At 38.5% G+C, this 12619-nt stretch overlaps 1 protein-coding gene across 1 annotated transcript in view; it reads right to left on the bottom strand.

Moving 5' to 3' along the window:
- Positions 1-12619, bottom strand: part of dnah7 (dynein, axonemal, heavy chain 7) — a 74562-nt gene that overhangs the window by 48140 nt on the left and 13803 nt on the right. The window contains exons 20-29 of the mRNA XM_005925807.3: positions 9181-9374; positions 5880-6078; positions 5465-5605; positions 4891-5103; positions 4684-4793; positions 3706-3874; positions 2886-2988; positions 1821-1948; positions 1386-1598; positions 283-381 (exon numbers count right to left, since the gene is read on the bottom strand). Of these exons, the coding sequence (XP_005925869.1) occupies positions 283-381; positions 1386-1598; positions 1821-1948; positions 2886-2988; positions 3706-3874; positions 4684-4793; positions 4891-5103; positions 5465-5605; positions 5880-6078; positions 9181-9374 (1569 nt within the window). The remainder of the gene's footprint in view (positions 1-282; positions 382-1385; positions 1599-1820; positions 1949-2885; positions 2989-3705; positions 3875-4683; positions 4794-4890; positions 5104-5464; positions 5606-5879; positions 6079-9180; positions 9375-12619) is intronic.

Below are 12619 nucleotides of genomic sequence, written 5' to 3'. Positions count from 1 at the left end.
TTGCCTAATAATTCTGCACTCCCTGTACAGATCCTTACATACTAACCACAACATACAACGGCAACACACATCGACTTTGATGTTCGGACTGAGGACAAATGATAGACACATAAATATTCGTTCACTCATGCAAACACACGTATAACCCAGTCAGATGTTCTGACTGGTGCTTAAATTGTCCTTGTGCATCATGGGTTCAAATGAACTAACTGGAATTAACTTGAGCTGACATCAGTTGATGTGAACGACTCCATTTATCAAGTCGAGCAGAGCTCCACACACCTCAAATAGCTGCAGATCGTGGTCCAGGAATTTGGGCAGATTGACATCAATAATGGATCTCAGCAACAGGGTGTCTTCATTCTCCTCTGGAAAGGTGAGCTGTGGTAAAACAAACAACTCTGAGGTGAAGAGAAGAGAATCAGACAAGGCACCATTCTGAGCATAAATGTAAAGAGCTAAACACCACAACAGTGGAAAAGGATGAAGATATGTAATGCATAGAAAAACAATATTTGCCATATTTGCCTAAAAGAGAAATCAGCAGCTGTTGCTAGGGAACTCACAAAACACATTTCCATATGAAAAAACAAAACAAAAAAAAAACAACATTTTAAAAGACATCAGGCTTAAATTTTCTTCTATGCTTGTACAGAACCCGATGATAAAATTCTCAGTATGCATAAGGTCACTATGACTCACATCCCTCTCTTTCACAAATTACAGTACTCTGCAAAACGGTTTGTCATGTTGTTTTTCTGAAATGCACCGATATGGGCCAGTCCTCAGACTCTTGTGTTTAAAAGATTGCTCCTGGGGAAAAATAGATTAAAAAATAATACCCAAGAAACACCAACTTATAACCCAACCTGACTTAAAACTTACTTCTGGTGCATTAAAAATGTAAGTAAATCTCTTTTAGGGTGAAGCAATTCCTTACACTCAGCTATGTGAGTGGTTGCCTTTTAAGTTGCTCAGCACCACTTTTATCAGGAAAGACTGAGCAAGAGCTGAGAAATGTTGCACACCCCAATTATGCTTTCCTTACTTTTGGGTCCTTTAGTTCAACCACTGCAGTCTAGCAGTTTAACAGCTGACAGTGAAATCTGGTTATTTTTTGGAGCTCAATTAACAGATGTCCCCTAAACACTGTTGCCTTGAGAATAGGGCAGTTTTGAGGATACACACACTGAACATGTGTGCTGCTCCTAATAAAAAGCACACAGAAGTGAGCTTGAGGAACAGAGCTAACGTTGCCTGCTTACATTCAAACCATTTTGCTCTCTGCTGCTCGAAGCTCGTCCCAGATCGGTGATCCCTCCCCCTGCCCCTCTAATTAAGAACACAGTCTCCCTTCATATGAGCGTGAATCTGTTTTCACGTACCTTAAGGTTTCCAGCAGCAGTTAGCACAGACTTGACAGCTCTCATACCATAGTCATAGTGGTGCTGTGAGGAGAGCTGCTCAGAGCAGAGTCGATAAGTAGCCACTATTTTCACTGACAAGGGTCGCGCACTAACAAAACCACATGAGTAGAGGACAATCTCTGCAATCATTGCGTAGTCTGGTACCATCATGGCGACAGTCCTGAACAGAGCCTGGTATGAAACCAAAAAAATTAGTTAAAGATGTACTAAATGAAAACATGATTTAAGGCTCAAAAGATTCTGAGCTGAAGTAGTAGAAGAGAGAAACATAAAACAATCAAATCTAATTTGAGCTAATTTTAGAAGACAGCACCATTTCCTAAATTACCAGAAAAAAAAGAATCAGATTTTGAACAATTAAAACAGGAACAGTGACAAGAACTGATACTGTACCTTAAGGTTGTCTGGTAGCTCAGACCGTCCAGCATAGCCAGGATTCATAGTGATGAACACAGCGCAAGAGGGATCCAGTTTAAGCTCAGTCCCTTCAAACATCAACATCTCGGTGTGGGCAGCAATTCCTGGGGGCACGAGTGCAGTTAGAAACAATATAGTCAGCTACAAATGGATTTTTGATTCAATCCAACTGCTGATTTAGGGAATTTCCTAACAGCACATTTCCATAAGCGGCACATATAAACATGAATTGATATACCGGTACTAACATTTGCGGCAGCAGGCTAAGAAACTCAATAATCTGTCAACTTAGCACGATTCCAGTAATAAAAGTTAACAATACTGACTTCGACTGGCACTAAGGTGCCAGTGGGGGCGACGGGGGAGGACAACTTGGAAACAGATAGGGATAGCAGTATGCTATAACAGTAGCTTTTAGGCACGAACAGAACAGCACAGCTCTGTTGGCCTTAGTTGCATCTCTGCACGTACAGTAGTTGACAAAAAAGAGAGAGAAACCAGTTTATTTAGATAGACTATGCTGTATACTCTAATGTGTAATAAATAAATGGTAAAAGGTAAAACAGGTAAAAGTTATAATTTGGTTCTTTAGAATTTTAGGTTTGTTTAGCTGGTTTTATGTGTGTGAAATGGTTAATGGCAACAGCAGGCTAATGACATTACAGATTATCCAACTTAAAGTTATAGCATCTGTGTAAAAAAAAATAAAAAAATAAAAAATACTCCCATGGTTTAAAACAAATCCTGCGTAGGCCAGACAAGTTCAAGGGAATTTTATTTGGTCCAAAATCTGACATAATAGGAAACAACGAAAAGCTCTATGTTTATGTACGACTGTTAAAACAAGCATCTTAGCATCTGTTAATTAACCAAAACCTACTAACATTTAATTTTTTTCTGGGAGAAATTCTGGGCATCGCCAGTGTTAGTGTGCTTTGTAGAAAAGCCTGCTTTTTCACTGCTGAGATTATGTCAAATTTGTTTCAGGTGTGCTACCAACTTTCTTAAAGATCAAAGGGAGAGAAAGGCACAAACACAAACCTCTCTGTATTGTGAGAATCTGTTGCGCCACCACAGAGAGCACCTCCAAGTCAATGCGGTTAAACTCATCAAAGCAGGCCCAAGCTCCACAGGACAAGAGGCCCTGATCACACACACACACACACACACACACACACACATACAGCTACACACAGGCACACACACGCACACACACGCACACACACGCACACACACACACACACACAATTAAATAAATAAGCATTACTTCTTATCCAAACTATTTTTTGGATCAGCGTGGAAAAAAATGTGTGTAAGGAGTTATATTATTCTGATCATTTCTAATTACATGACACTGATCCGCCGCAGAGGCGCTGTGGGTCACTGAGGCGGCCTTGCTGGCCTATTAGTGTGGTGCTATTGTTATAAGGATAAATATTCACAATATTTACATCAGAAAATTATGGCGGGCGCAGTCTTCATATATTTGTATACCACAAACAAATGCACCACTGTGCCACATTTTATTTTTCAGAACAGGCTGTGAAGAGGCTGACATTTAAAGGGCTGTGTGCCATGTGGGGAAGGGGAAACACTGTAAGAATGAAACCTTACCCCTGTGTCTTCTTCTATTATCTACATCTTTGAAGTGCTAATAGTTACACCAGTGGGACATTCCAAGGTAGATGTGTGTGTTCTGCCGCACTTCCATCCAAAGAAGACGGAAACAGCATGTATGAATATGTTCCTTTGATGAGCTATGTGAAGTAAAACATCTTTTCGAGTGCCACGTTTCACTTACGTCTAAAACTCTGTAGCCTATGTCTGCTGGGACTGACTCACATTAACACAATTTACTCACTTTGAAGAATTTGCCCAAAGCAATGTAGTCCAGACCATCAGAGCAGTTGAAGACCACACATTGCTTGGCCACAGCTTTGGCCAAGTCTTTGGTTGTCTCTGTTTTTCCTGTGCCAGCTGGGCCTTCAGGAGCTCCTCCCAGATGAAGGTGGAGTGCTCCAAACAGCGTGCTGAAAAAGGAAAAATGACCAGTAAGTAAAATGAATTTATTGTTCTCAGGTAAATGAAAATATAACTTTGAATGTTTGATGGCTTACAAGCTTTTTAATCTGAAATCTAGAGATTAAAGTTTCAGTGAGGTACATCACACTTTCTATATGTGTATGTATATTTATTTTCCAAAATCATTGATTGATCACCATTTATGTTTTGAAGGAGTGTGCACAGCTTTTATAGTATTTTAACATTACTGCAACAATATGAACTCTTGTTCCAACTGTTTTGGACACTGCCACAGACGACAGCAACAAGCTTTCTGAAAAACTTTGCTTCACCTGTGGACTTACAGCACAGAACCTTTAACATTAATGTCAAATACTCTTTAACGTTCTTCCTGTCAGGGAGAATAAGGCTGTAATAATTTGCAAGAAACTTCACTACAAAAAAATTAATCTGCAGCAACTTCTTGGTCCTCTTGGACCCTTTCCTGTTTAAAGTACTTTTTCTTTTACTAGTAAGCATTGAGCTATGTGTAGCGTATCCTAGACAGACAACGCGCTCTTGGCTTTCCAGATGCAAATGTTTACACTATGTAGCCTCTACACTGAATTTCCCTCACCCTTCTCTGCATAGCTGAAGGGTAACAAAAACTGAAAGTGAAAGTGAAAGCCTTGTTTGGTTCTTGTTATACCTGTAACATTATATCACCTTAAGATGATAGGAAAAGTCTAAAAAATGTATCTTTGTGTTAAAAGTAATAAGACAGGAGACTAACTAACAGTGTAGTTAACTGTTGAGTATGTTACTGCAGTAGCTTTACCGGTAGCAGCGGTCTGTGAGTGGTGTAATGACCAGACGTGGAGTGTTGCCCAGGTATTCGTAGCCATATGGCAAACCAGCATTGATCATCTTGGTTTGGAGATGGTTTTCCTGCAAAGTGTGTGATGCAGAGTCTGAAGTAAATGACTGCAATGGTATTATGAGTTGCCATGAATGCCCAGTATCCCCAATCACTCCTTTCACATACCACCCAGTAATAGCGCAGTTGGCTAAGCCACTCAAAGTCGTTCTCATCACTTATCCCCTTTTGCACCAGTGTGGCTAACACATCCCTGGCGTGGACATCCAGCACGACAAGGGCTCCGAGGGTGACCCGGTTCTGCTTGGACAGTTTTCCACGCACAAGACCCACAATGTCATCAATCTGTTTGTTGTTTTGCTCCAGGTAAGCATCAAGAGCCTAAGGGAGAAACATCATTAAACAGAAAGAAGAGGAAGACAGAGTTCATCACGACAGAAAGATAACAGCATCAAGTTCAATCTTTGAAATTACTAATAAAAAAAAAAGTCCACAATCAAGAGATTGCATTTTTCTTAGTGCTCTAATTGGCTGGCTATGTCCTTAATCCTGTGAAATAAATTGTAAAGAATTTCTGACGGATATTAAAAAAAATATTTATTCTGTGAGATGTTTCCATCCAGCAGCTGGTTACAACAGCAATCTGGTGATATTGTTAACAATCAACTTTTTAGCCCATATTCAGGATATACTGTATATGACATATATATATATAAAAATAGATATATATTGAGCTGATTACCTTCTGTCCTGTTTTGATAGCTTTGTGGATATGCTTCGTCCAGTAGACTTGTGAAACACACAATACAGTCTGGCCTGGCCAAGCACGCACCCAGTTTATCCTCAGCTCATTGGGGTATGCCTCGATAGCCTCCCCTATTACCTGCAATTGACCACAATAGCAGCAAATCACTCAAACAACTGTGTATCATGATGGTTTGGCTGCACCCTTAGGCTTTGGTGCAACCTGGAACATACGCGGTCAAACTGTGGCTGGAAACAGAAATAACACATAAGAGCAAATTCTCAATCCTACTACTTTTATAAAGCAATCTAAAAACAGCATCTGAGGTATGAAATATGTTGTTTTCAAATGTTTCTCTATGCTATAAATGAATTAATCTTTAAAAATAGTTCAATAAAAATCCACACAACACCTTATGCAGGGAGGCAGTCATGCCACTCTCCAGTTCTAAAAGCCATTTCTCCACCTGTCCCCTGGCTTTGGAGGTGGAAATGACATCCAGGAGCTGCACCATTTCACCCTCACTGCTCTTCATGTGGGTGATATCCAGCACATCAGTGAACAACACACTAGCAATGCCTTCAAAGCACTTCTTCAGATGGGGCTGCACCCTTGTGGAAAGGAATGCAAGAAAAGCGAATCACTCAAAGTTACAGTTCAAGTTCCACAGGCCTGTAAATCTGATCAAATGGCCAAAATATATGCAAACTTACACTGTCCCTCACTTTAACACAGTATCAAGCTTGCACACAGCCATATATACAATTGTCTGTTAGCCTGTTAGCTTTGTGAAGCTTAATTTGGATTGAAATGAATCCCCTTTAGACAAAACTACAGCTTTGTCTGCGAGCTGCTGATGCCCCTCTTTTACTGCACTGTCAGTGAGACAAGCAGTAAATTGTCTGTGTGTCTGGATCAATATCACCCAGACAATTTCAATATCGTTATGTGCGAAATTCCCCATGTGGAGAGTTTGAAAACTTCTGATTTTGCTGTATTCAAAAAGACATACGTAATAAATCTTCTCTCCCGCTTTCATCGGAGGAAATTGAGCAAACTGATTCAAAGCAACAGAAAAATGGATTATTATTTGAACAGTGTAATTTTCTACTAATAGAAACTTTTGCAAACAGAATCATTTCAAAGAATATTGAAACAAAATTGTACGAAGGGGGTTTTATTTGATGCTTATGTCCCCAGCAATGAGGGTGATTTATTGGTCTGCATTTATACTGGCTGAGCTCTCATTTGTTGTACTGAATAATAAAACTTGGATTTGTCAATTACAGAAGAGTTTAAAAAATGGAAATTCTTAAAAAGAAAAAGAGAGCACACATGAAAAAAGATAACTGCACTCAAGTCTCAATACTTTCAGTGTTCTTCAGTTTGCCACAAGACACCAGCTGCTACATGATTTTCTATCCATAGGTAGGCAAAAAAGCATGGTTTTTTTTTTTTAGGTCTTAATAGTATCAGGTTACTTTCCAAAGGTACACAAGTGTATGATTATGACTTCTTTGAGTATTAAATCACTGAATTTAGTTAGTTGGAGAATTTTCATACACTTGGACCTATAAAACCTCAAAGAGATGACTCTCAGTCAAGCATCCTAATTTAACGCTTCATGTCCTGTGGTTTGCTATGTTGTAAATGCCACATTTGTCTGTGGCATTTGCTAAACAGTCCCTGAATTTAAAGTATGCATTTTTCTCAGGACATTACATTCAGTGATAAGTAATGCAAATTTCCCCCAACATTAATTACCCCTCTGTGGCCTACACAAACCCACCATCCACATCAGTGCTGCAGAAATCCCTTCTTTACAGAAGAGCTGATGACTGTGTATCTGTACAGATGTACTGTTAAGTCCCAGCAGTCAGAGAGCGAATTGAGGGAGAGCAGAATGAAAATGAAATGAGAAAAAGAAATAACAGGAGGAGAGTAAGAGGCTTGAACATCTTGCCTCAAATCACATTTATTATTAACTGAACGCCCAGGGTGAAATGAGACAAGTGTTGGTTATCAGTGAGGATTTCTGGGTAACCACTATGGAGGTAAAGTAGCTGCTGTAAGCACAAGAAAACAAAGGGCTGTTATGATTAATTTATAACTAGCCCCCAATCATAGTCTTCCATTTCCTTTTCTGCATTTCTTCTTTCACTTCATAAATCTCAGCTTCAAATCTTTTTACTGGAAAATGTTCTGAGACCTTTTTATATACTATACATTGTAGTACAAAGTAGAGATGGACCGATCCAATATTACGTATTGGTATCGGTCCGATACGGACCTAAATTACTGGATCGGATATCGGTGAGAAATAAAAAATGTAATCGATCCATTAAATATCAAAAAAGCACCTCACAAAACTTGCGACACGGTGTAACTCTGCTTATAACCGAGCAGTATGTACCACGTGATAGAGCAGCTGTGTGCATTTGTAGCCTCCCAGCATTTCATCTCCGAGGAAGTTATCCCAGAGAGAAGTAAAGCAAGTGTGTAAGTTCATCTCTGAATGTTTGTAAAACATTCCCATGTTAAGCTTAACAACCGATATATGGAGTGACTGCCTTATCTCTCTCCCTCCTTCTCCTGCTGCTAATTCAATCGTGAAACTGATTAATGATCAGCTGATCGGCTTTTTTGTCGCGAGTCCGTCTCTCTTCTTTGTTTTTGGCCCACTTTGCAAAAGAAAGAGGAAACCAGCGGCTGAACAACAGCAGCACGTTTAAGCTTGATAAGCTGTTGTTAGAATTTATTTAATATTACTTTCTACACCAGGATCTTTTTCTACGTAGCTGACGGCTGTAACTGTGCAGGGGTGGATCTAGCAAAGTTTAGCCAGGGGGACCGATAGGGCATGAACAGGGAAAAGGGGGCACAAAGACATACTTTTCTTTCTTATTCTCATTTAAAATATCTAGCTTTTAATTATTTAATAATTATCTGAATCTTACACTCAAAGTTTTCATCTGATGTAAAATGTATAGAAGTCCATTACTGTATATAGTAACTATTAAGTCTAATATACCCTAGTAAGCTATAGTACTTTTTCCTTTGGGAAGGTACCATCTGTGCAGTCTGCAATTCTGTTGAAGAAAGATGTTGAATCTATTTAATTATTCTTGAAAAATAATTCATTTCTGTGCATTTTTTTTTTACCCTGCATCAAATTAATTAAAGTTCATTACGTCAACCCTATTTTCTTTTGCTGGGAGTTTGCAACCCTATTAGTTAGATTGCTTAATATTTCTGCTAAGTACTCTTTAAAACACCAGAATAGGGATGATGGTGCAGGTTTAAGTTTATTAGATTGATCAGTGTTGCTGAACTATGAAATATTTTGGGTGCAGTTGTGTTTTGTTTTGTTTTTTTTACATACAGGTATAACAGAATAGCTTTAGTGTTGTTGTTTATTTAAACTTGAGTATGAACTTATACAAAATGCAGCAAGATATTTAAAAAACTGTTTTATTGATTAAAAAACACACTATATCAGATTCATATCGGTATCGGCAGATATCCAAATTTATGATATCGGTATCGGACATAAAAAAGTGGTATCGTGCCATCTCTAGTACAAAGCTAGTTTTGATGGGGGGTTTTCTCATTAAGGGTTGTCGATAACATCCATAGCTAATTGATTAAAATTATTATTATTGTTGTTATGATAAAAAATAAATCTAACTGTGTGCACACTTATAGTTCTTTACCTTGTAGGATCTTTGGTCTCAGAGAGGATTTCCAGCAGCTCCTCGTTTGAGAGGAAGAAGAACCGTGGAAAATAGAGACGTTTCTTCTCCAAGTAGTTATTAAGACCTTTGAGGATCATTTCCAGAAACTCATTGGACATTTGCAGTCTTTCCAGGATCTTGTCGATGGCTATCACAGCCAACACGTGCTTGTTCTGCATTGAAGAGAATCACCTTTAATGCTTTGTCCACTGTCAATGCGGGAAATTTGATCTTCATTGTCAACTCACTTCAGCACATTTAAAAAACTAGTTAGTACAAAACGTTTGAAATGGATTATTCTAAGTTCTAAGTTTATGTTCTTTTGGGTGGTAAACAGGCAACTACGCACTTCAGTTTCACAGGTGTGTTACCAAAATGGGTTTTTTTTATGTTGGCTTATTTGTAACATAAAGCTTTCCACTGGGTTAGCTATTAATACAAGAATACAAACGTTATATCACATTAGCTTCCCAGATAGTCACAATCTTGTACAGCACCATGACTTAGTTCAATGAGAAGTAGCACTAGTCTTAGTCATAGTCAGATAAATGTCTGATAAAGCTCTAGTTAAAAGGAAATACCATACAGAGTCCTGTGATAATACTAGTCCTGGATGAATCAGCAACTGTTTCTTTTTTTTCTTTTTCACATCTTTCCTGCATACAAGTTGGTGAGGCTGCACTGACAATTATACATAAGAGTTTGGAAACATCCTGGATGCAAATTCAGGACTCAGCTCATATCAATACACAGCACTGAGACCCACTGACAGAGAGAGCAAATCCAAATCCATCAGAAGAGCAAAATTCTGAGGGATAATGAGACAAATAACATGCACGGCAGCATTTGGTGAGGAACAATGTGCTATTTTACAACTGGCTCAACAGTGTGGCAGCCTGGAAACAGAAATGTTGAGTATACAGCTATTAACCAAAAATGTCAGAAAATTGTAAAAAAAAAAAATCTTGAAAAAGTGTAAAACACAGCCTGAAGTCTAGCCCAGTTGGCTTTGAGTGGCAGGCTGTGCACCCTGGACAGCTTAAAGCACAACATAAATACCAGAATTACAAATGAATGAAGTTACCATGTTGGAAAAGTGAGAAAAATGCAAAAGTGACCACTCCGATGACTAAATAATAGTGATCGGAGTGAGTTGATTTATTTATAAAACATTAACATTCAGGAGAAATTCACATTCCTTTTAGGTTTCTGCTTTGCATAAGTGTTGTCAATGCTGCTCTGAAGGTGACACTAAAACACTGCAATTTCTTCCTTTAACAAAATCCACTTTATGCTCCACACTGAGGTCCACCTGTCACACAGAGTCTAGAGAAAAATCTATGGTGGGAGAGAGCAATAGAGATTTCACCTGAGGCATGTCTAGCACCTTTGAAATATTTCAGCTCTCATATCATCTCATCTGTACACTAATTCAATATCCTCTGGAGCTGTCACCCCCAGGAAGCGTCTAAATAAAAAGGCTGTCTAATTTCCAAGGTTGGACAGTGAACCTCTAACCCGCTCACATGAAGATTTTGGCAGTTCTGAAATGAAGTCTGATATCATCTTCTAGGAATGAAATAACAGACAGGAAGGAGCAGAGCCAGTGTGGAGTCAACATGAAAATACATGGATGAACATTTGGTCTAATGGTTACAACACATAATCACAATGCCCGCGGTCTGATTCCTGGTCAGATGACCCGTGTTTGTGTCTCCTTAGATTGTGAATTTTTCAAAATTGTGCAAAATTTCATAAACATGGAGTAAGAGAAGAACAAGGCATTTCTCCCGATTGCTGGTCATGTACAAGAAGAAATAGGCACCAAAAGAAAACAAATCTGGTAAGGGGCTCCATACAGTAATGCACATGAAAAATCAATCAGGTAAAACAAGGAAGCATCAAGGCTATCTTAAACTAGTATATATACTGGCTGGAAAACTTGATCAAAGGTTTGACACAGAGACGTCTGGAAGCCAAACAAATGTTGGATGTAGAAGAAAGAAAAAGCCAAAACGATTACTGATTATACCTTGAAGGTAAAAATGGTGCAGACACGGTATCACCTTATGCTGATTTGCAATGATTTAGTCATCCTTAACACGTGGTTGCTCTTGACTTTGTAAAATGTGCCAAGTATAGGCAGTTTTCCCAAGGTTTTGTTTCCTACAAATATAGTGAAAGTAACATTTAAACAATGAGAGGTTTAAACTGTTCTAGATCATGTTTTTTCTTTCTTAAATCAGGCCAAAAGATACAATTTTAAAATACAGTAACCGAGAAATGAAAGCCTAAATCAGACGTTCAAGCTCAATTGCAAAGACAAGGCACATTTGATTGCATTTCTGTCAGCATGTAATTATTCTGACAAAGTGTTCCTGATTGATGAACTATGAATCTTCACATTTGTGATTTTGGTCCATTCTTTAGGAGTACATTGTAATAACAGGTCTATTTTTATATTTTATGTTGAAATGCTAATATTGCTTTATGGAGGTACTGTGAGGTAATGTAGATTCCTATGCACCATACAAATCAGTAAAGGGTGGGAAGTGTTCCCAGCTGATATAGTAGGTCTTAAAAAAATAACACACATCCAGGACAAAAATTGTGTTGTCCTTTATTACACAATATGAGTGTGAACTAGTCTTTGGCTAGTTTACTAGCTCATTCTCAGGTTTATTAGAGGTATATCTATATATGTGGTTATATTAATAAACACTATGCCAGTCGTCTTCTCTTTGTGCTCATAGGTAAGCTGTTTCTCTCCTTCTTCACTCACTCAAAGGAACTTGGGTGTGGTGCGCTGCATAGTTAAAAGGAAGCAGGTTCATAGAAATAAATCTTTTAAATTGATTTACCCTGTTTGTACTTTCAACTGAGCATGCAATAGTAAAGTAAGTGACACACTAATACAAGCAGCAAATAAAAAAAAAAAAGACCAGGAAAATTAAGTGAAGATGGTGATGCTGTAAGGTGCTAGAAGATGAGTGGATCTTGAGCAACTCCCAGTGGCTGATGTGATGACAACAACCTGGGCAAAGACGTCCTGATGTGGACAGAGGATCTGACTTTGCTCACACTCGTGTCATAGCATGTAGTTGAGATGATTCTAATTTCATGCATCACTGATCAGTCTTATTGACAAAGAGAAGGGATGTACTGTTTGTCAGATTTTGATGCAGTACAAGATCATGCCAAGGAGGTATTTTTCTGTAACTGGCCCTCGTGTGGTGGTGAATTAAAATGAGCTTTAAGCAATGAACAAAATTTGAGAACAAAAAGCAGAAAAACATAATTTTTATGGCCATAATTACAAATTTGTCGGGGAACTCTTGTTTGAAATGATTTATGACCCCAGTTACAATGAAGTTGGGACACTGTTAAATTATAAACGAGAACGCAATGACTCGAAATA

This window comes from Haplochromis burtoni, unplaced genomic scaffold (assembly GCF_018398535.1).
Source record: "Haplochromis burtoni strain Fernald_Lab_line unplaced genomic scaffold, NCSU_Asbu1 Contig_87, whole genome shotgun sequence".
Lineage (NCBI taxonomy): Eukaryota > Metazoa > Chordata > Actinopteri > Cichliformes > Cichlidae > Haplochromis > Haplochromis burtoni.
This window is presented reverse-complemented; position numbering and strand designations above follow the sequence as displayed.